The following is a 24,100-nucleotide window of genomic DNA, read 5'->3' on the forward strand; positions in this document are numbered from 1 at the left end:
GCAAAGCAGCACTGGCATAATGTGGTGATAGGCACGCTAATGAGTAAACTTGACAGTTAAGAAAAGTTGCAAAAGGTAAGCTGTAAAAAACATAAAATGTTTAAATCAGTTCAAACTGCCCTTCTGTATTGAAGTTGTCACTGCAGTCTTTCTCTGGGTTTGTACTGGTGAATTCTATTTTAGCAACTTTAAACTTGAGGAAATTTATTTGGCAAAATGGCTGTTAGCAGTAGATAAAGCAGATAGTTACAGGTACTACGTGGCATCAGCCTAATGCAGGAACTTGGAAAAGGCTTTTCTGCAAACAGTTTGTCCCAAAGCAGCAAAGTTCCTAACTTCAGTTTTTCTTTAGATTTCAAAAAGGTGACTCTAAAATAGAAGAAATTTAGTATTCCTGTTCATTGAGATGCGCAGTTTTTCCAAGCGTGGATGACCAAATAATCACAGAATCATAGAGTAGCCTGGGTTGAAAAGGACCACAAAGATCACTGAGTTTCAACCCCCCCGCTACGTGCAGGGTAGCCAAAATAAGAATGAATGTAATTTCACTTCATATTAGTTTTCTTTCTCTTACTATAGAAAGTCACAAAATGCATGGATTACTTTCCTGCCAAAGATTTGGTTGCCTAATCTGTTTGTTTTGGGATATCATCTGCAACATAAAACTCTTATATGCAGTCACATGATATAAGGCCTATTAAAATTTATCGCTGCGAATGTGTCATCCCCAGATATGGAGACACCAAGGTTTAATTAAAATGGTTGTTTTGTTCAAACATCACTCCGAGGGTTTTAGCAAGGCAAAGCTGCGTCGTGAAAGTAGTTCAAATGTCCTGTTAGCCGTGATGCATTGTTTGCCTGGACTTCAATGGGGCTTTAATGTAGGAATTTTTTCTCCTATATGTCTTTTGTCTGTATAGTGGTGCTGTTTTGATTGGAACAAGCATTGTACTGAGCTTGTGTTTTGAAATGCTGACTTCGGAAAATGCTGGATGAAACACATTTGCTTGGTGAGAGTGGCAGTGGTTACAACATCACTTAGTAAGGTGGGAACTTCTAGGTTACAAGCTTTGAAATAGCTGCAGAGTGCCAGCTTTAGATATTAGCAGTCTCATGGAGTGGAAGAGCTGGTTAGAGATGGTCATTTAATAATATAGCTGGGGAGCAAAGAAAACTCATTAGTAGGAAATAGTACGGGAAAATAGCATTCGTGCATTTATGAAATGCCTAAATACAGTAGGGTGGTAAGCTGGAGAGAAGAATATAGTGGTGAAACAAGCTGCAGAATTCAAGTTCTTAAGCAAAGAAAGTTGGTTTTCCAGAAGTGGAAGTGGATATTAAGAAGAAAAGCCTTAAGGCAAAGCCTGGTTCTTCAGACTGAGGAACTCATTTGGATGTAAGTTTCTCAGATAAGAACGTGAAAGAAACAGGCTAGCTGTCCTTTTGTGCAGTGATTTCTAATAGCTAACAGATGAAAATGCAGGGAAACTCTCTGGGAAGTTCTTTAGCTAATTGCTCATGAAGGTGGTTAGTAATTGGAAGTGAATTATTCCCAGTTGATGTTAACTTTGTTTTATATAATAAATATTTTCTAAGTTCAGTCTTCCACAGTCCTGAAGTAAGTGACTTAGAGCAAAATGATCTTATAAGCATGAGTAGTTTCAGCAAGTCAAAGTATCGAATAAATATGCCTACCCTTCTTCAGAAACACTGTGAAAGCAATTTTGCTTTGCTTCATCTTATGTTGAAAACCTAAAGCTGGATAAGAACAAAGGAAATAAAAGGTGGGAATCTACTTAAGAATGATGAAGATTGCTAGTGACGTAACATCCTGATGCTAACTTTGTCAAGTAAATGCACAGCATCCCTCAAATGGCTTTTTATGTATTAAAACAACCCTACATATTCGATGGTGACTTCTTGACTTAATCTGCTACTTAGTGGCTACAGCACGTTCACCCAGTGTGCTTCTTCATGGCGACAGAGTTGGTGAAACTGGGTGCTTGTTAAATTAAAAAGAAAGGGAAGAAAAAATCAATTTCTTTACATTTCCAGGAAAAGATCTACTTGGAAGAGTTTCTAGTCTGTGTGTGTCTGAAAGTGGGGGAAAAAAGGGAGATGAAATCAAGGTTTTGTTTTCATTTCAGGCCTCGCTAAGATCACTTGTTTGTTGGTAAAACTTTTTCCAAGCTGTGAAGTCTTATGGCAGCCAGTTGTATTTTTGAACAGCAACTGAACAGATGCCTGTCCCTTCATTAATCATCCACTCCAACCCTCCTGTTAAAGCAGGTTCCCTGCAGTAGGTTACACAGGAGAGTGTCCAGGTGGGTTTTGAATATTTCCAGAGGAGGCACGGCAGCCTCTCTGGGCAGCCTGTTCCAGTGCTCTATCACGCTCAAAATAAAGAAGTTCTTTCTCATGTTTATATGGAACGTGGTCTGTTCCAGTTTGTGTCTGTTGCCCCTTGTCCTGTCTCTGTGTGACACTGAAGAGAGCCTGGCCTGTTCCTGTTGGCTGCTGCCCGTTTGATATTTGTGTGCATTGAAAAGATCCTTTCTCAGTATCTTCTTCTCCAGGCTGAACAGTTCCAGGTCTCTCAGCCTTGCCTTGTGATGGAGATGCTCGAGTCCCCTAATCATCTTTATGACCCTCTGCAGTACTCTATCCAGCAGTCGCCTGTCTGCCTTGAACCAGGGAGCCCAGAACTGAACACAGTTCTGAACTCTAGATATGGCCTCACCAGGACAGTATAGAGGGAGAGGGTAACCTCCCTTGACATGCTGGCTGTGTTCTTTTTAGTGCACCCCAGAATGGGAATTAATTTGTGCCAGAGAGAGAGATACCTTTGAAGTCCAAATGGGATGAAGATCAAAATGTGGATATATCTATTTATGTTCTGATGAGATTGACCATTTTATAGTTGAATGCAATTGTATCCCAAACAGTTTGACATTCTCTGTTTTCTACCTGTGTACTGTTTGGTCTTTGGAATAGCACTGGACTAATGTAATTACCTTTCATATCCAATCAGCTGGTACATGTTGAATATGAAAGATGAGGTAGGGTTATAGAAGTTGAATTCATTTAACTAATCATTTCTGTTCAAGAACTGGAAAGAAATAACATGAGACAGAATGAGTTCTTTTTGTTTGTGTGTCCAAGAATGACTGTACTTTCTCTTTACAATGTGCACAAATTCTGGTTTCTGTAGCAACTGTTTTGACTATTTTTCATATTTTTTATGTGTGCTTCATGTTTAAAGCTTTCTGTTAACCCTTCTTACCTCACCCCAAATATAGAGGAACAAACAAATATTTTACTCTCTTCTGTGTGGAAAGCAGACTTAGAATCATTAAGGATGGAAGGGACCTTAGGGGTGGGCTCCTAGTCCAACCTCTGCTCAAAACAGGCTCACCATGAAATTCAGACTGGGCTACTTAGGGCTTTGAGTCTTGAAAACCACAGCATCTTTGTGCAACTTGTTCCACAGCTTAACTGTTTTTCTATTAATGCTTTTATAAATAAACAGATGGAACTTCCATGTCCTGGTTTCAGCCAAAATAGCATTAATAGCATGTTGATGTCTTGGTCATTGCTGAGTGATGGGAGCGTGCCCTGGGATGGGCTGGACTATTCAGCAGGGAAGAGCTGCTGCTTTCATAGTCTGGCAGCAGGGGATGAGGCAGAGCCAGGACAGGTGGTCTGAATTAGGCCGAGGGTCTTTCCATACCACATCACATCATGTGGAAGGCCATAAAGCTGCGGGGAGTTGGCTGCTTGGATGTTGCTGGGTGTCACTTGGCATGGTGAGATACTGTGTTGCTGGCAGGTCATTGCTCAGCAGGCCGTTTTATAGTTATCATTGCATTTTTATTCCATTTTCCTCTTCTGCCTTAGTAGATAGATTTTTATCTCAACCCACAAGTTCTGTTTTGTTTTCAGTTCTCTTCCTCATCCTCACTTGGAGAGGAGCAAGCAAGCAGCTGTGTGCTGCTCAGCTGATTGCCTGGTTAAACCACAACACTCCTGTTTCAGTTCATAATCATTATGTCTTTCTCATCCTGTGTACCTCTATTAAAAACTCTTGCTCCATCTTCTGAGTAACCTCTTTTTAGTTATTGGAAGACTGCTATTCAGTCACCTTGAAGCCTGCCCTTCCCCGGGATAAACAAGTTAAGCTTCCCCAGACTCATCTTACATTGTAAAGACTATTTCAGTGGTCTTTTGCTGGATTTGATTAAGTTTTTTAGAATCCTTCTTGGACTGAGGAGCCCCAGATTGAACATGGCATTCCAGATGAACGTAGAAAAGTCCGTTCACTGTTCTCCCTCCCTCTTCATGTAAGTGGCTGCAGCTTAGAAGACAGGCAGGTTGTTCAAGTGTGATTTGGATAAATCTGTTGGCTATTTCCAGTCATCTTCTCTTTGCCTAGAAATTGCTTCTAATAGTGTTTATTCTGTGATCTTCCATGGGACAAGGAAGTGAGTCTGATGCTGACCAGCCTGTACCTTGCTGTATTGTTCTTTTTGAAGACAAATGCACTATTTACCTGTTCTACTTATCAAATATTTTTAGTACTTATGAATGATGTCACTGTGCTTTTTCAGATAGATCTTGCTGTACCAGATCTGTCCTATCTGATCCTACAAGTTAGGATTACTTAGGAGATGCTCAACTTGATTCTTTCTTCCTTGAAACTTGTCTTTAGTTGTGAAGGCTGGCAAGTCTCTATCAGGGAAGATTTAATAAAAAGAAGGCAATGAGCACATCAGTCTGTCACTAAACCATCATATTTTCTTTATGCTTTTACAGCTAATATATTGCTGGAAGCTTTTCTTAATGCCCATTGCCAGTTTAAACTTTAGCATAGCTGTGATTTTGCTAATATCATCCCTTGTTTCTGGGCAGTGTTTCTGTACTCTGTGTACCATACTTTCTCTTCTGCACTGCAGCTCAGTTGTGAGATGCCTCTGAGGCCCAAGTGGTGTTCTGACACACCTGCTTGTTTTTACTCAGCATCTGAATGGAGCATTCTTGTGCTATGGTTATTTCAGACAGTTTTGTGGAGGATAAATCCTGCAAATCTCCTGAGTTCTGAAAAATTCAGCTTTTCTGAAGTCCAAGCCTATGTGCAGCTACTTAACACCCTTGCACTTCTCAGTGCTTTGCACGTCACTAAAGCAGCAGTGCTACTTATTATCATACCCCCAATTACTTTCTCACATGTAAGTGGCAGATCAGGACATCTTTACCCCCTGGTTGGCCCATCTAGCATCTAGTTATGTCTGGCACCATCTGGAAACTTGCTAAGTCATTTGTCTACTCTGTGCTGCCTATCTGGCAAGTGTCAGGGAGGTTCAAGTCCCTCCTAGGAACCAAGGGGAGTGATTGGAGGCTTTCTCTCATTGCTTGAAGAACAGTGTGTGCCCTCCTTCCTCCTGTGTGAGCGGCTGTAGCAAGCTTCTACCATGATGACTCTTTCACTGACCTCTTCTCTGACTCAGACCAGCCCAATCTCAGTGATCCTCTCATCTAGTCTATAGGAAAGCTCCAGACATTTGAGCTGATCCTTTACATAAAGGAAAACCTCTTCTTTTCCTCCTCCTCCTTGTATGTCTTTGAGAACCCTGTATCCAGCCATCATCAGACACAGGCTGACAACTTAAGCAATCCTACCATATGGTTATTTCACAGTTGTTGTCTTTCTGCCTTTGCAGTAAGAACTTCAGCTCTTCCTGCTTGTTTCACAGGGTCTGTATTTATGTTCTGGCACTTGAGGTTGGGCCCGTTTAATCCTATTTTATTGTTCTTGCAGACTTTCTTTGTCTTGCACAGATTGCACGGCCACATTAGATCTTGAGTAGAAGAGTAGCCTACAAAACTTTGAGGGCAAAGTTGAAAGGCATGGGAATGCAAAATGCACTCCTACAACATCATTTGGCCAATGTAACATTTTCTTTCTATGTATAACGAAAACTGCAAGGTACAGTGATTAGTCAGAAATTTCTGCAGGCTGAAGCAAACATGTATTTCCTTGAAGAAATAGTACTTAAATTACCTGTCCATTGTGGTGCTTTCTGCAGGCCTCAGGTCTGACTTTAAACAACTATCCCCTTAATGGGAAATTTAGCTTCTGCAGCAGTTTCAAAAAGCAATTTTTCCTTGGTGTTTTTAGCACCTACAGTTGCCAAGTTTTTTTTTTTTCCTTTTCTTTTTCTTTTTTCTTTTTTTTTTTTTTTAAAATAAACAAAGATGAGGACAGAACTGTGTTGCCTGCAAGCAGTTCCAGATCATTTGGGCACTTAATGTGGGCCATTAACCAAGCTACTGTAGTTGGCTTGGAAGTGGCTAGTTTATTCTCAAGATTTAGATACCTCTTAAGATCAATTTTCTCTTGTTTCTGTCTAATTTTTTCAAATTAAAAGCTGTATTGTGTAGTTGTGTACAATGGACAGTGGACTGCAGCATAGAATTTGTACTTTCTAGCTATTGTGTAGCCATCTAATAATTTATTGTTATTTTGGCTTAACATGACTATCAAAATTACTGGATCCTGATACTGCTGTATTAATATACTTTGTGCAGTGCTAATGTTGGGGAAGCTATGCAGAATATTTCTGAGTCCTTTTGGGACATGGTGTTATGGACTTATTTTTCTCTACAGTGTTCGTTCATATATTATTCCCTCTTTCTGTAGAGCAGAGACAGGAGTCTATATTCTCTGGTCCTGCTACCTTCTTTGTAGTTACAGGCTGCAGTAAAATCTCCTCAGAATCCTATATTGAAGTTTGACAGATGCAGCTTTCTCAGCCTCTATTCATATTGTGTATTTCAATATTTCAGCTGCCTGATCACTGTGATGGCCCTCTATTTTACTCTCTCCACTTTGTCAGCCTGTTTTTGTGTTTGTGAGTCTGTAAGAGTAGATCAGGTGAATTTTCATAAGTGCTGAATACAAGAGGTGCTAGTCAAGTTCTGCACTCTTCTGGTTCTTGCTCCACAGTCTGATCAGTGGTGGCCTTCACTGCTCAAAGGGCTTAGACTGCTGACAGTTTCGTGGCTCTCTGGGACTTTGAGGTCCTTTTTTCCAAAGCAGCTTCTTGGAGCCCAGGCTGTAATTGTTGCAGAGGCTTGCTTTCTTGTATGTACATGACTTTTTTTTTTCCTTTTTCTTTTTTTTTTTCCCCTTTTGAACTTTTCAAGGTTTCTGTCAGCCTAATTTTTTGACCTTTTTATGATACACCTCACCTTCTAGTACTGGCTGCACCTGTTTATTTGATGCCGTCTGTGAAGTTAAGCATGCACTCTGATATTCTAGTCTTTAATAAAGTCACTAAACAATATTGGCCCTACCATTGATTTCAAAGGAGGAATACTCTGAGCTGCTGATCACCTTGCATGCTCAGAGGTCCAGCCAGTTTGCATCCAGACTGTTTACCTAGCCCATATCAGACCAGTGTGGGTCTAAAGAGAGTATGGGCAACAGTGCCAAGGTCTTGCTGAAACCAAGGATATCCAGAGGATATCTTCTCTTCACCTGTACTCTGTACAGCTGGTCATCTCATCACACAAAGGCATGATTAAGTATGGTTCTATTAATTGACATTGTCTCCTGCCAGTAACTGTATTCTTTGTGTTCTTCATGTGTTTGAGTATGAAAAACATGGATAAAAGCGTTATTATCAGTGACCTATAATTGAGCTCTTCCATTTTTAAAATTTGCCCCCTGGAAACAGCTAGCAAGAGGGCAAGCTATCTCTCTAGCTGTTTGAGCTGCAGGATATTTCTTAAGTAAATCGAAAACCTGTATGTGCTTCCCGTTCTGTGTAAAATTAGTTTGAAGATGTAGAACATCTTTACAATTAATTGCATTGTGGAGTATTTAGAGAGTACCAGTCTTCCCAAAAGTCGGCAAAGAAATATTTTTCTCATGCTAATTTGAGAAATCAACTGTTTCTAGTTTAAGAAGCAAAAAACAACTTGTCTTTTTACATAGAGGTAGGTTGTATTATTTTCTCTTTGATGAAATGAGCTGATTTTTTTGTTTTTCTTTATAACTGAAGTTCGTACTTGCCCGAGTGTTTTGCGAACCAATGGAATCTGTGTGTTTCATAAAATATGATCCCAGGTCTTTATTTCCTGCATTGCCTAAGTTAAGTTGGAAATATGTTAAATCTGAAGATATGCAGATTGTGCTGCCAGAGGGCTTCAGGGTAATGTTATAACTGAGCAGTTTATCATAGTAACTTTGAAGTTCTTGGACTGAAGGCACAAGAGAATTGCCAACTGCCTTCCATGGGGAATTGCAGTCATTTAAGGCTAAGAGGCTAGTGGCACTATGTATCCATTAAAGGCAAGTTAACCCCATAGAAGAAATTCTGGAAAATAGTTAAAATAACAGAACAGATAGTGAGACTAGCCAAAAACAGACATGCTGAAGTGAATACATGCAGACATGAGAAAAGACATGTCTCTTGAATGAGCGTGGTGCTAGCGTGTTCTCATTCTGCAAACGAAAGTGTTCATAGAGAGGGGCTTCACTGAAGAACCTTGTGACTTGAGTCCCAAAGGTAGCTTTCAGAAACACTGAGAACTCCTCTTGGTTTTAAGCTTCTAGAGTGCAGCAGGCATTCAAGTCAATGGTTAACTTACCTTGTGAAAATGCAAGTTTTCTCTGGTTCACCTGGTGTGTGTTTGTGTTCATGGTTACCTTGCAAAGTGAATGGGGGTTGGGCAGACAAATGAAAGAGGCAGATTTTCAGGGGATGACTCAGCCGTCATTCTAGCAGGTGGCTTGGATCGACCAAGTCCTCTAGCAGTGTAATGGCAAAACAATGCAAGCCTTGTTTCTTCAGGCTGCTTGAGTTTCTTCAGACTGCTGCTTGAGTTATTTGGAGGTATTGGGTCCTGTTAGGTATCTGTAACTCTTTAGGATCAGGAATCTGGATTGAATTGTTTATCACGTTGGTTTTAGCTTCCTCATTTTGTATCTGTTACTACCAAGTTGATTTATCATTTAAAATAAATTATTTAGATTGCATGATTTTTTTTTTCATTTATGATAAGGAATATGTCTCTATCCCCAAAACTGTCACAATTTAGTTCATATAGAAATTATTTTTCTTATACTCTTAATGAACTTTTGGAACTTCTCTACAATTTGTCCTAGTTGAAGTTTGCTTTGATGTGAGATGTAGATGGTGCATTGACTCCTTACCTGTTTGCTTCTCAGGGAACTTCACTTCATAAACTTTGAATTACATAGGACTTATGCAGTTTGTTTTGAGAGAAATGAGTGTCTTGATGATTTGTTTATCACAAGTGTGACATAAATGCATATAGTTTGGAGCTGGTACATGGCAGACACTTAGCTCCTGTTCTGAGGTATTGCAACAGAGATGATCTTCATTTTTGTTGTTCAGAGTGCTGCTATTTGCCAGTCTGGTACCCCAGGAAAAAAAAAGGGAGGCAGACTTCTTCACAGTAGAAAATTCATGGACAATGAATAGCTTTAATCAAATGAAATAATTGGGTTTCTTTCAGGAAGAGAATTAACTTTAAGCAGCTTCTTTTCTAACCAAAAGCTAACAGGATTAAGGCTGGAATTTGGTGCTTTTCCAAATCAGCAGAAATTGCAGCTTAGAAAAATCCTTTAAGTAAAAGCTTGTCTTAAAGCAAATATTCCACTTGCAGTTGTAACGATCAGGCCAAGTGGCTTTTGCATACCTCTGAACTTGTGTAGTGCCAGCCTCACAGGCTTAGTAAAAACAGCAACAAAATGACAACAACAGCAGCAGAGAGCAAAAATCCTGGTAAGGAGTTGCACCGAGAACTGCGTAGCCAGGAGGCATAGCAGGGAGTCAAAACTGGCTCCAAAATGGATCCCTGGTTAAAATCAATAAGGAATATTTATATGTAGTCTGGAAAAAGGTTGGGGAATTAAGTTAGGGATGCACCTAGTTATGCTCATTTCTTATTGTAGTTGTACATCTTAAAATTTTGAATTACCTCAGACTAAAGCACTCAATATTTCATCAAGTAGCAAATTGATGATTGAGTAATAAAAACTTAGTGAAATAGGGCTTTTTAGTGCTTTTTTAAAGAATTTTTTTCATCCTTGTGTGTGTAAGCATTTGAATTTTCTATAAGGATTTTGTATTTATGCATGTGAGTATTAAATTATTATTTTGAAATGGTTACAAGAGTTCAGCATCTCACTGCCTTTGATTATTGCCTTTTAAAGATAATAATCTGAATGTTCTTGCTGTCAATCTCAGTTCTGACCTTATATACGTAATAATTATAGGCTCAGATTGTCCAGGTGTATGTGTTCTCTGAGATATAGGAGTCCAGAAGACAGAAGTGAAGAGCACTTAATACAATGTGTCTGTGGCAACTTGATTTACTCCAGGACTTATGAACTTGATGAAGTTCAAGGACCAGAGCGGTCCTCAGGTAGAGCTCTGTCTGGATACTTGGGGAGTGTTGGGTGCTCAGAAGAGTGATTGTCACCTGAAGTGGTGTAGCAGGAAGTCTGTCTAGCTCTTCTGGTGTGGCTTGGATCTGCATAGTGGAATGCTCCAGAGAGTTTTGGGGATGCTTTAAAATATTCAAACATTGATTTTAAAGTTCAGTAGGTTGCCTTGAAAGAAGACATACTTATGCTAAAAACAGATTGACAATAGGGAATTAGTATCAAAAGCTTTACTAAAACTGATGATGACAGTTCCAGGTTCTTCTCATTTTAATGAGTGCTTTCCACTGAGGTGTTGATGGATCAAAATAAACCTATCTTCCACAGTGGTGTTTTGTTCATTTCTCTGGGACAGTACTTATCTGAACATGGAGCAACCAAGAGTTGTAGCTGGGCCTGTGTATACTTGGAGCAGGATAGGTGTTCTGAGTCAGAATGAAGATCCCTTTGGCCTCACAACATGCAAAGTGCAGGAATTTCACACAGTAGAAATTTTGTGTTGAGTGAATGTTTCTGCAGATAGAAATTTATTGAAGCTAAATATAAATTAGATTCACTGTGACATTATAATTTTCTTTGTGTCTTTGATCCAGTTTCTTTTCAAAGCTGCTTGTGTGTTTGCTTCCAACAATTCTTATGAGCCACCATGTATTTGAAAGTCAACCAAGATCAGATGTTAAGGTTTAGCTTTTTGTAGTTGAAACCCACTAGTGGGCTCATAATCAGCTGTCAGGCTTTTTATAAGGGAAATATAAAATATTAAGTTGCCCACAAATACCAGCTGTAAACCACTGAAGTCTGCAACAGTTCAATAACTTTACAGTAACAAAGTTTAGTTGAGTAAGGGGGTAACCTGTGGTAATGGGCTTTTTTTGCAGCAGTGCTAGACCTACTCTGAACAGGAGGAGGAAGTGTTACATAGTAGTTCGTCAAGGTTTTAGTCTATTTTACTTCAAATGGCAGACGAGCCTTGAGGGAAAGCTTGCTTGAACAGGTAGGCGTTCAGAAGGTAAATACTGCTTTTTAAATGCAGAGGAAGCAGTTATCAATAAAATCCAAAGGGTTTAAGGAAGTTAACTTCATGAAGAAGGGTTGTCTTACAGCTTAGGGTGCTGTCCAAGTAACTTTACTTGCTGAAATGGAAGCTTTAACGTAGCTCCTAATGTTCAGATGATTTAATAGGATGATTGACCTTATATGCAGTGTAGGCTGTGTCATTCTACAGGAGTGGAGCAAAAAACAATCTAAGGATGTGTGTTGATCAAAGAGCATTCAAGAAAGTCTTTCTCAGTACAGAGTACTGCAGAACTTGCTGAATAGTGGGAATGTTCCTGGGGCTGAAGGAAGAGAGGAATGGAGTTGATGTGTGGGACTGGTCTCACAGACTTGAAAGGGGGAAAGAAAAAATCTGTTCCATATGTGTGACAGGAATGAAAGTCTGTGTACACCTGCTCATGCTGAGGGAATGCGTTGTGCTGAGAATTAAGGCTTATCACAATGGGGAAAACAAGGGGATAGTGACTCTTTGCCTTGTGTGCCCCTCAGCTGACTAAGTTGACTGGGGAGAATTCTGATCTGCTGATGGCTGTGCTTTGGTAGAACTTTTGTTAACACAGGCAAGGGCATAAAAAGCAGATGGGAAACAACATGCAAATAGAACACCAAGCTATTTATGCACTGTTTGCTCCAGAGTTAATTCTTCCCGATGCCTTTGCAGTCAGGTCACCTGGCATGCCAGTGCCAGTTAATGATGCACCAGGGTCAAAAAACTGAACTGCAAACACAGAGGAAATGAAGCTGGAAAATCTGAAAAAATGTAGGCCGTGCCTCAAAGGTATTCCTTGAGAGGAGCATGATTCAGAGGCTGTTACATACTGTGGAAATGCCCTGTTGTTGTTTGTGTGGTGGTATTTTCTTTTTTGTTGTTGTTGATGTTGTTTTGTGGGCATTTTTAAATGTATTTGTTTTGTTTTGTTTCTTTACTTTAATTATTCTTAAATATAGTTGACCTACCTGTCTGTATCAAGGATCATCTATTTCTTCTACTTACAGTTAAAATGTAGGGATTCTTTTCCACCTACGTCTCGTTATCATTATCCCTTGTTTTTGATAAGGGAACAGAAGTAGTTCTTTCTTCTATTATAAAAGTAGGTATGGTCTTAACATGCATAAGCCAACTCAACAGTTTATTTTGTTTTTCTATACCATTTCATGGCTTAAGATTTTTGCTACCGATAACTATAAGAAGTGCATTTCAATGTTGCAGACCAAAAAGTTGTTACTAGTTGTTGGTAGTAGTGTATCTTACATGCTATTTCAGTTCTGGTAATGTTTTGCTTATGCCTTAGGTTGAAACTATAAGAACACTGTATGGCTTCCATTTTTAATAGCAAAAATCAGTGAAAATTTTACCATTATGGAAAATGTAGAATAATTGGACTGACTTGAATCTTAGGGCTTGAGCTTTTTAAACAATCTATGATGTATTCTTTCTTCATGAAGTCTATGGCAAATTAAACTGCAGTGGTAAGAGATTAAGATCTCACACTGTAACTTCATTTGACCCTGGCACAAGTCTTGTAGACAGGCTAGGGTGAGTTTCTTTTTTCTTTTTCTTTTCTTTTTTTTTTTTGGTTGGTTTGTTTTGGTCATTGTAAACTCCAAGCTTAATCATCATTATTGCTGATATCTGAGTGCCAGACTGCACTCAATTGTGGTGAAGTCTATGCAAAACTGTGTGTAGGTTTTTGTTTTGTTCATTTAACCTTTCAGTTACAGTAAGTGAATGCACCAGCATGTTAAAATGACATAAAAAGGAGCTTAATTCCAAATTGGTTTGCAGATGAGGTTTAGGGAACACATGAGAAAACAATTATATATGTTTACCGATTTGAAGAGTCGTTTCCTCCAACAAATGAGTGCAGTTACCCGTTCTCATCCGTGTAGTCGAGATTATGTTTAATTAAGGGTGACATTCATATTAGAAGAGACTCTGTTCTTGTGTCTAGAAGCATTTGGGGAATGTGGCAATTATGCTAAGAAATCAGTTCTATTTCTTTGAATGTTGAAGATATACCTTTCAACAAGCTAAATTTCAACATATCCAACTGCTCCTTCTTCGACAACGTGAGTTACAGTAGAAAAATGAAATTAGATACTATGACAAGTGCTTTTTATTTAATGCTGTAGAAGAACATGCTTCTTCTCATAAAAAAATAAATGCTTTTGATTCAACGTAAATTATTTTAAGCATTTCTTGAACAGTTGCATATTTCTTAGTAGTAGTACATCTATTCTGCTGACTGAGTCTGATGTGAGGTGGAAAAAAAGACTGGTTTAAGTAGCAGCTGTACTGTAGGCTGCACGTATGTGTGGAATTGCGCGGTAAAAAGTTATTAAATTGTGCTAGCCAGGTCAACGTTGCCAAATGTTCTTATTTGTATTTGTTGGAAGGATCAAAGATTATTTTTCCTAGTTATTTACGCATCAACATTTTAACGCTGTTGTGTTTTTTTGTTTGTTTTCCCCTGTAGGATAGTGTGTGAAAGATTTCATATCATTTAACTGTTCTACTTTGAAAGCTTTCGTATTTCCTTTGCATTAATATTTGTGAAGCACTTACAGGCCATTCAGTGTTAGCCAGCCTAGGCAGCATTTCTCAGAATGCAGAGGGGACACCTGAAGCATTCCTGGATTCCTTTTTGTACCTGCAGAAGCATTCAACTTGAAACACTTACCTTTTTTTTTTTTTAGGAATTATTTCAAGGTCAAGGTTTCTGATGAATGTGCATAAAAATGGGACTGTTAGTTTCCTTTATCTTGTTGAGTTTTATTAGAAATGGAAAAGAAATGGAGCCTTTGTATATATAGTAGAGAACACGTTAATGCAGGGACTATGATAAAACTTAATTTCACAGGACAATTCTGTACTTTCTCTTGTAAATTTATGATCTTGTTGTCTTTAGGAAATGCCAAGCCTCGTGACTGATTTTTCATATCAGACTGTTTTCATCTGTAGACAACAAAACTTGTTGGCATGTGTTTATAATCTTGTGATCTTCAGAAAAATACTCGGTTTTCTATTGGCATAATTATTAACCCAAGAGCTTGCATGTTTGTATTTTTAAATTATATTTAGTGATGTCTTACTAGGCATAAAATATGAATCAGATGGAAAAAAAAAATACTCCAATGTTAAGTTTTGCTTTTTGTTGAAGTACTTCTTGTATCTAGGAAACTGTCAGAACATACTTGTGTGAAATTGAAGAAATATACCTACTTTAAAGTTAAGTTTGCTGGATTTTGCTTATACAGAAATAAGCCTGACTGAGTACTAGGGGTAAAATCTAGCTGTTTCTCATTCCTGGTGATCAGCACTAAGTCAAATAGAAGAGTCTGGGCAGGAAAAAAGGAAAATTAACAAAAGATGCTCAACCAGGAGGACTTCTGGAGGTGCCTGGTAAGGGCAAATCCAAAGGAGAGAAACAGCACAGAACCTATGGCATCCCCATTTCAGCAGTTGCTGCTTTGAAGATGACACCTGTGAAATGACAGAAAGACTCTGTGTTAGGAAATGAGGTGTTATTCTGCAGTTACCCTGCAGTTCAGCATCCTGAGAGTAAGCTTTAAGTAAGATTCTTAAGAGTAGGATTGAATTATGGGTTCCTTCATTTTTAATTTGATGTATTTTAGACTTAAATAGAATTTGACTCAAGCTGAAGAGCGTTTTGTTTTAATGTCTATTAAGATACATGTTTTAGATATGAAATTCTTTTGTGTTTTTGATGTGCTCGTTACAAAAAAACTGGACAGCCCAAGATCTGATTGCAGTGGGTTTTCTTTTTTGTAGATAAGATGCCAATTTCTTACTAATTTGGAATCTAGAGCATAAATTATCACAAATTGAAACAGTGCAGGAAATAATATTTGGTATGTGACTACATGAGGAAAATGTGTTGACAGATAACAGATGTGTTAGAAAATAGAGGATTCAAGTGAAGATAGAAGATGCAAATTGGCAATTTGTGATAAGCATGGGCAACAGGTTGGTGTTATGAACAGTATCTTCTGATTACTGGCATTTCCAAAAAATGGGTTGTTGAGCCTGCCTCGTTAGGATGCTGGGAGGGAGCAGATCTGTAACTACAAATCTTTAATTTGTGAGGGTTGCCCTATGCTTTCTAGTTTTCCCATCAAGCCATAGTTAGCCAAATTTTGTGCATTAGGCTGTGTGCATCAGGCATCACTTGGGCTTGGAATAACTCCAGAGTTGAGTGTTCATTTGGGGCAGAGTACTGCATTTCAGCTGTACCATAAAAATCAGGTCTTGAATGTATTTTTGGCTCTCAAAAGTTTGTTGTCTTGAGGGAGATGTAAAAGTATAGCACATGAGCACCTGTATAGAAGTTGGAAGACTTCTTGTGAGAGAGCAGTGAAGTAAACAAAGAGGAAGAGGCAGGACAAAGGATCCACTTCTTTCAGATTTCAGTGGAAATATTAGTTTGTACAATTTGAGTAGCTGATAGATACTGCACTGATGGAGATGCTTTCTCCTATCAGGACTTTGGATGTCATTTACAATGTCTCAGTGCTGTGTTTTTTTCTCTTACAGTGATCTAGAAAAAAATAATATAACGAGAATCACAAAGATGGACTTCTCAGGACTGAAGAATCTCCGTGTCTTGTGAGTATAACACGAAACTCATCCCTCTTTAGAAGATTATCTTGGGCTGCTTGTACTAAGGATGCTGATAGTCGTAGAGATCAAGTGTTAATAACTTCTGCACACTACTGAGTTAGTGGTAGTATTTTAGAGTAGGCAATTGGAACGGTTTGTGACATGAAGTTAATTTTAGTTCTGTGTTCAAGTCTGAATGTAGTCTCAGAGCTGTTTGATTCTTCGGGTTTCTTAATGGCTTTTAACAAATACTGCTGTAAGAGTTTTGGTCCACCTCACAATTTGCTTATGCATAAATAAATTTTACTGAAACATGAGAAAATAGGACTTTCAGATCTTGTTAACATCAGTACGTTTGCACGAGATTAAGAGTAACTTCAGAACACTTATTAGCTGTGGAAGTTGTACACAAGGAAACCTATGAGGGTTTTTTTTGTTTTGTTTTGTTTTTGGTTTTTTGGTATTTTTTTTAAAATGAAGTAATAAATACAAAAACGGTGGGGGATCTCTTGATCTAGAAGTATCAGTCAGGAGTTCAGCTTTAGTTCCAAATGGGCCTTGGACAACAGAAGGTGAAACATTAATCACATTAATCTACAGGTTTTTTTTTCTACAACCAGCCTGTTTAAAGCCAATTAGTTCTTAACTTCCTTGTTTTGGTTTTATGAACCTCAAAAAGGAGCATGCAGTTAGTGATGAAATATAGAACTATTTCATAGGTATCTATTATAGCTGCACGTATTTTTTTTGTTTTTTGTTTTTAAATCTTGGATCAAAAGAACAGAAAATACATTTGATGCTTTGTCATTAGCTTATTATTTCTCCTTAGTTACTCTAACAACTATGGCATATTTATGCTAGGCTTTGAATGAGATGGGAATGTCATATCTGGGGTTAATTAGCAAGGTGTGTCGTTAAGGTGTCTTTGAATATCATGTAGAGTACATGAGCATTTACCTTAGAGCTTCAGTAAATTTAAGTATACGAGCGAGTAATCAATTGTTATCTTCATTAACGGTGAGTAGAAATGTTTCAGTTCTTCCAGGAAAAGTCAAAGGTTCTTTCTGTTTGAAGGGAATTCGTTTGTCCCTTGAATCTTGTCTGACTGACTTTCTGAATTACATCAAACAGTCTAGATTCCCTCCAGATCAGTATGGAGGCAGGCATAGATGTTGGTGTCTCCCCATAAATACAGAGGGAATCTGCTATTTCCTTGTGAAAAGCAAGTTTTATGCATTACTTTCATACACAGATCTGAATATACGGATTTTGTTATTTGTGCACCTATAAAGTGGGGGAAAAAGCTAGATGAGAGCAACAGTCCTGAATGCAATGTGATGAGTTAAGGTTAAGCTGCAAGGTTCTGGGTTTTTCCAGAGCTCTCTTAATGTACCTATGGCCTTCTGCCTGCGTGTAGCTTGTATTTGGGCACTGAGTGCTACTGTGGAAATGCAGATTTGCAAGTGTTAGTAGAAACATTGCAAACATCAGAGAAGGTCTGATGTGTTGATGTGTATTTAAAAGCTATGACTAAGATGTTTTTTTGAAAATGTTTCTGAAATATGATTTTTTTCTTTCTGCTAACAGTAACCAAGAGGGCAAAATTCAAATTTTCACTTTAATATTAGTTTTCTGAAAGAATTACCTGGTTCTGTTTATCAGGTGCCCTTTCAAATGACTACATGCTGTGTATGTCACCTACTTCACTGAAAGCAGTTTATAAACTGTTGTACCTAATGCCTAGTTTTAGTAATCAAGGCAGGAACGTAATTTTGAGTCCCAGTGCTGATAGAGCCAGTTTGGTTTTCATGTTCTTAACACTCCTTTCCTGAAACAGCTCTCAGAAGTTAAACACATGGATCTGCCAGCACCCCTTCAAAACTTCAGTTTGATTGCCCTCTGCAGTTGGTCTTTTCCTTTGATTGCCTTTTAAAATAAGTCCTCAAAACTGCTGCATTAAATTATTGATAATTCAGTTGGTAAATTAATTGAAATCTGCCAGGGAAAAGGCAAGTTTTTTCTGCTTCTATCTAAGTACTATTGAACCAAGAGAGCGTTTCTGACCTAGCAGTGAAGTCATTTAGATTTCCTTGGCTCCTATTGCAGTGGTCAATACCGGCAAGGCTGGAAGTCTGCATTATAGTACTGTTTACACGTACAGTAGATGGTTTTGTTGCCTTTTTCTACTGTCTGTAGTTAGGTACTACCTAAGCCACTACAGACACTTAAACTGAACATCCTTAACTGAAAGTAAAATATGCAATTGCCAATCTTGATTTGAAATGTTTGTTTTGTGCTTGTTTTAGGTTGTGTAACACCTTGAGCCATTCTGAATGGTGTCTGGTGTATTTCTCATAAGAGTCATCAGGAATAAAAGCGGAACATGCCTATTAGAAACCCCATAGTTTCTAACGGCTTTGTCTTCTGACGAAAGTCTTATGACTGTCTGTAACCCAGGATATGCCATTTCGGCATTTGCTAATCTGTTCTTTGTAGGTCTTTGCCATGTATTTCACTTTTTCATGTCCCTGACGTATCTATTATGTGGTTGAGTTTTTCTTCCACTTTGTACTGCTGAACTTTGGGTCTTCAGAAGTCCTGCACATTTTCCTTCATTTTACTTAGCTAGAGTTAGGAAGGCCATAAGAGAAAGCTATTCTCCGTTATTAACAACCTGCTCTTTTCCTTTTTTTCTCCATGTGCGACGGGAATATAGTGGGAGGAACGGAAATAGGAAACCTGTTTCAGAGTGCCTAGACAGGTGGTCTAGTCTTCTTTAGAGACTTCATGATGAGGAGAACAAATAAATGACTCAGAATCTGGTAGAGTGGTAGAACACAAGGAAGCTGCCAGTCTCAAACTGACAACAAAGATGGAAAATATTCCTTTTTCTTTTGTATCTTATAACTTCATTTTTTTTTCTCCTTTTAGGAACAGACTTCATTTGTTTGCCTTTCTTTTTGATTTTTTTTTCCAATCAGTTTTCATTGCTGTGGACTTGTCTTTTGCTGTCTTTCTTCACAATCACTGTTCAGTTGAGAATCCTAGGATTGGGTGCAGAGTGGCTACTGCAGAGAGGAGTGCATTTCCACTTATCACAGTCTGGTCTGAAGCCAAGCTTACTACAAATTACGTTCTTCCTTTCTGTTATCTTAGCTAAAGCCATGTACAATATTCTGAGGGCCCGGAGTGCATACTGTTATCCGAAGCAGAACTCGGTGTGTGCTGGAAGTCAGCACTGAGAGAGAAGGTTAACTTAAATGATGTATCTGCTGCTTGGCTTGTACTTTACCTGTGAAGAGCACTTCTGCTGTGTGAATGAGTAGTAATTTCCTTCACAGTGTAAATCAAAGAGAAGTTGGTTTCTGTTGTTTATTACTTATCCTTGCCTCAGAGGGTGAAGAAAAGCAAGGTCCCACACTGGGAATAGTGGAAATCTAGGAATTTTCTCTTATTTTTCACACTGATGTACAGACTGTGTACTGTTGTCAAACATAACTGGTATGGCTGCAAGAGACCAAACTGCTTTGGACTGCTTACAAATAACTTACTCTGTGGTAAGCCTGAAATCTTTGCAGAACATGAAGACTGGATAAAATTTTATTACCTTTTCTGCTATTGGCTGTAGGATTCGGTCCTCATTCCCAGTAACATTAGGTAAGCTAAAAGTATGTACTTGAGAATGTATCAATCAGTCTCTAAACCAACATCTTTCTGAACAAGATGGTTACAAATGTTTTTGGAACAAAAACGGTTACTGAATCTGGCAGTCGGGACACAAATTTTTAATCCATTTCCTGCTAGTGACCTAAAGAGCTTGAACTGTTAGTTCTGCGAAAAGCTATTTTATAACACGTGTGAAATGGAGGAACAGTTATGCTGCATTAAAATTAATTGATATTTCTGAAATTGCAGACACTTGGAAGAAAATCAGATCAGTGTGATAGAACGTGGAGCATTTCAGGATCTAAAGCAACTTGAACGACTGTAAGTATCTCATGTTCAATACTTCCACATAGTCTGGCATTTTTCTACCACACTTCCAATGATTGCTTATATTTCGTGATTAAAAACAAACTCTTAAAAAAAAAAAAAAAAAGACAGAAAATGACCAAAGTGAAATGGTACCTTCCTGAATTAAAGCACACTCTTAAACAAAATAGACTTGATATTATGTGATAGATCATGCTTGAAAGAAAATGTACAACCACTCAACAAGGAAGTCAGAACCATCATTGGCACTGGAGTCTGGACAACGTTTTTGAAAGAACTTTATTGTGGCAACTTTTATAACTAGTATGTACATGAAGAAAGATTTGTTTATAATCATTATTTATAAAGTTAAATAAAATTTAATTAGATTAGATTCTAATGGAAGTTGTAATTGTTCTCTCTGAGAACCAGAGTATTTCTAAAATTGCTTTTGGTCATAATTTTCTTTTTAGCTCCATTTCATTTAAGGTTGCATGGTGCCACTGATAGATACCAATGGATTCCAGAATATCGTGCTGGGCTTGGTGGAGGAAACTAGACAGTCAGATTTCTTCTGCTTTTGATGGCAATCAAAATAAATACAATTTATTAATTTAAAAACCACCTTAATGCAAAATTGAGCTTGTAGGAAATTATGTCTTGCAGGAGAGTGAAGTTAAATATCAGTAAATGCAAAAGTAATACTTTTTCAAATTGCTACTCTTATTTGGGTCATGAAGCACTGTCATGAATCTAGGTTAATTTTGTTCACTTATGGTAGGAGAAGAACTGAATTTCTGTAATACTGAAATACTTCTGGGAATTACTCTTTGTAGGTGACTATAAAGAAATAACATGCTGGTTTGGAATGCTTTTTTGATAACTGAAGAAGCAGATTTCTTTTATGCTTGATAATCTGTAAGGCATTTGTTGGACTTTTCTAATTGATTTTCTCTCCAACATAGCTTTAAAGAGTTAAGTTCACAGTAGCAATTGTTGAAGAGAACTCTGGAGTATTGAGCGTATGCTGGGCTAAAGCTGTTTCGCATGGTTTCAGGATTAGGCTTTTATTTAAGTTGTTTAATTGTTGCACTGATCTTTTCAAAATGAATTAACTCACGGTTTTTTCTTCATTTACAAAGCTACCTTATTAACAGTAAGGGGGATGAGTTTCAAATTCTAATTACAGGCCACTTTTCCAATTCCTAGACCTATATTGCAGGGCAAGAGTTCTGTCATGACTGATTTCACACTTCTTAGTAGAGGTAGGGAGACTAAATAAACAAATAAATAAATAAAAATATACACATTTCTTAATTTTCCAAAATTGAGCACTGCCTGATGCTGCAGAAAACAGCTTGTTCAGGTTATACCTTGTCTGTGACCGTCAGTACCCTAACTACCAAGTTTCAGTTTAATGAAATTATCAGATTTAATTCAGATAAATTTAGTTCAATTATGAAATGAGTTATGAAAAAAAGTCTGGGAGTCAGACCTGCTATCAGGAACCAGAAATGATAAATACTAAAGCACTCTCTTAATGTGTTGCTTTTCTGTAGAGCTTGCTCTCCTACCAGATGAACGTAATGCATCTTGTGAAACCAGAAGTTAGGAAATATGATACCTTTAATAGCATCTGCTTGAGTATGTGATGTTGGAAAGTCTCTCTCTCTTTCCTTTTCTTTCTTTCTTTTTTTTTTGTATTTGAACTCTTTAACTTGGCCTGTTAAACACACTCTCTCTGCTTCTCTTTTAAGATTGCCTGTCATTAAAATATTTCCTAAATGAATGTAGTACGAAAGGGAGGCCTGGAAACTCACAACTTTTTGTCGGTGTTTTAGCTTAAATCATCTTTAAGACAGAACTATAAATCTGATATATATATATTCTTTTATTTTATTTTTTTGCTATGACTCAGTAGGCTTAGGAAAATGAACTGTGGAAAATTTGGCATAACTTATAAAGGCTGAATTGCAACATTTTAGGTAGTTTTAAAGCTATTTTGTTTAGTATTGTTAAAATTGCAAAATGTTAATGAAGAAAGTATGATGGTTGAATTAAAAAGAAATTGGCTTTTTTCCATTTAATTTCTTTCAAATAACAAATAAAAATTGCATATATTGCTTCAATTCTGGAATAACATTCGTTTTTGATCTATTGAAATGGATGCAAAAAGTAACCATTAAGTTTTTTTTGAAACAAAGCAGCTGCATTGAGTCTGACTTTAAAACAGGAGCAATTTTGATATATGGTATTTTGCCAGGAATAAAAGTTTTAATTCAAAGTAACAGTTGAATTATATTGTTCCCACACTCCTCTGTGGAAGTGATTGAAAGGGCACAGAACATAACCTCAGGTGGATATTATTTTAGATTGGCATAGTTTCACATGTGTGGATATTGAAACGAATTCATCAGCATTAATGAAGTAAATGAGCAGTTTTGTTTGTGAAATGTGTTGTATGGCTCTGCATAACAGTAGGCATGTTTTGAATAAAATATCTCTACAGTTGTTCACTACTGCTCCCCCAGACACCATAATGATGTCTCTCCACTTACTTGGGTCTCATTGTTTATAATGTGTTCTAATTTTTTAAAATGGGAGATTAATACTTACAATATAGATGGAGCATCTAAAGGCGTGACCTAAGTAACAGAAGGCAAGATGTTGTAAGAAATCATATATTTCTTAGTAAAGTCTGGCAGTGTTGGTTCAAGGAAGCACATAGTGCAGGGTATGGCAAAAGAACAGAGAAATTGTGTGTGGAAGATAGAAGCCACTGCTTGCACTGACTCTTCTTTAGTTTTACAGAGGAAAGCTGAAGAATAAGCAGTGGTTGCTTATTGCTTGTTCTGGTTTCTTCTACCATTGCCTTGTATAAAAAATGTGTTGGTTTTTTGTGTAAGTTGTTCTTTTGAGTTCTAAGATTCAGAATTATTGACAATATCCACTGGTGCTCAGCACACTGGAAAACCAGGAATGCTTTATTCCAGGTAATTTCAATAGTTTTGCTCTAAAACACACAGGTGATGTAGCTGACCATAAAATGTTTGTCAGTTAATATACAATATTAATAGATTTAATTGGTCCAAACATCTTACTGTCTTTTATTTATTCTGATGGTGTTGGATGTCAAACAAACTGACAGTGCTTTTGTGCAGTGCAGTATCAATTCAGACAATCTGTAATACTTCTAGACGTTACGTGCTAATGCAGGCTTATATGTCTGAGGTGCTAGAATGACCTCAGAATGTCTCCTCCATGGCTTGTTAGCAGCTTTCTAGCTGTCAGCTTTTATTTGGCTCCAGAGTGCTGCTTTAGAAAAGGTATGACAAAGTAACATTGACTGATAGACTTTGCAGCGCAGACATATGCACCTGTCCAATAAGCATTTAAGTTATGGAGATGCTTTGCTAAAACTTGAAGTGCCAGCTGTAAATTTGGCATCTGCCCCCCTTGTCAGTAATTATTTTAGAGCATCACTTGTTGAGGTACAGAAGGCTTCAGATTCTAATTCTTTTTAAACTTGTTCCATTCTGCAGTTTTTCCTAGTGGTTAAGTGAAAAAGGTCTGACTTTGATCTTTTCTGGTTTTGTTTCTGCGGTTTTGAAGTAGTGTGCGTATGCCCATACAAACGTAGTTTGTACTGACAATGAATTATACCCAAATTTATTTTGAATTTTGACATTTTGGCTATATGCTGTGATGTTAACGTGTGTAAAATGCGAAGATAAAATTATTACAAAATTTCGTGTGCAAAGAGGAGCAAGAGGAAAGAGGCACACTGGTGGGCCTAAAAGATGAACTGAAATTTCTTTCAGAGCCAGATGTCACACGTTTATGTGAAAAATGATGCACGATCTAAGACACCAGCTGATCCTGACTTTTCCATAGCCAACTGCCAGAAATTGTCACGTAGCTGTATTATCTTCAAAAGGCTGGACTTTGGCTGATGGCTGGTTCTTTCTACTCAAATC

General features: G+C 37.7%; 1 protein-coding gene across 7 annotated transcripts in view; it reads left to right on the forward strand.

Moving 5' to 3' along the window:
- SLIT3 (slit guidance ligand 3) overlaps window positions 1-24,100 on the forward strand; it is a 513,774-nt gene that overhangs the window by 49,366 nt on the left and 440,308 nt on the right. For all 7 annotated transcript variants that reach the window (XM_048960347.1, XM_048960350.1, XM_048960348.1 and 4 more), the window contains 2 exons: window positions 16,086-16,157; window positions 20,067-20,138. In XM_048960347.1, the coding sequence (XP_048816304.1) occupies window positions 16,086-16,157; window positions 20,067-20,138 (144 nt within the window). The remainder of the gene's footprint in view (window positions 1-16,085; window positions 16,158-20,066; window positions 20,139-24,100) is intronic.

The sequence above is a fragment of the Lagopus muta genome, chromosome 14 (assembly GCF_023343835.1).
Source record: "Lagopus muta isolate bLagMut1 chromosome 14, bLagMut1 primary, whole genome shotgun sequence".
Taxonomy (NCBI): Eukaryota; Metazoa; Chordata; class Aves; order Galliformes; family Phasianidae; genus Lagopus; species Lagopus muta.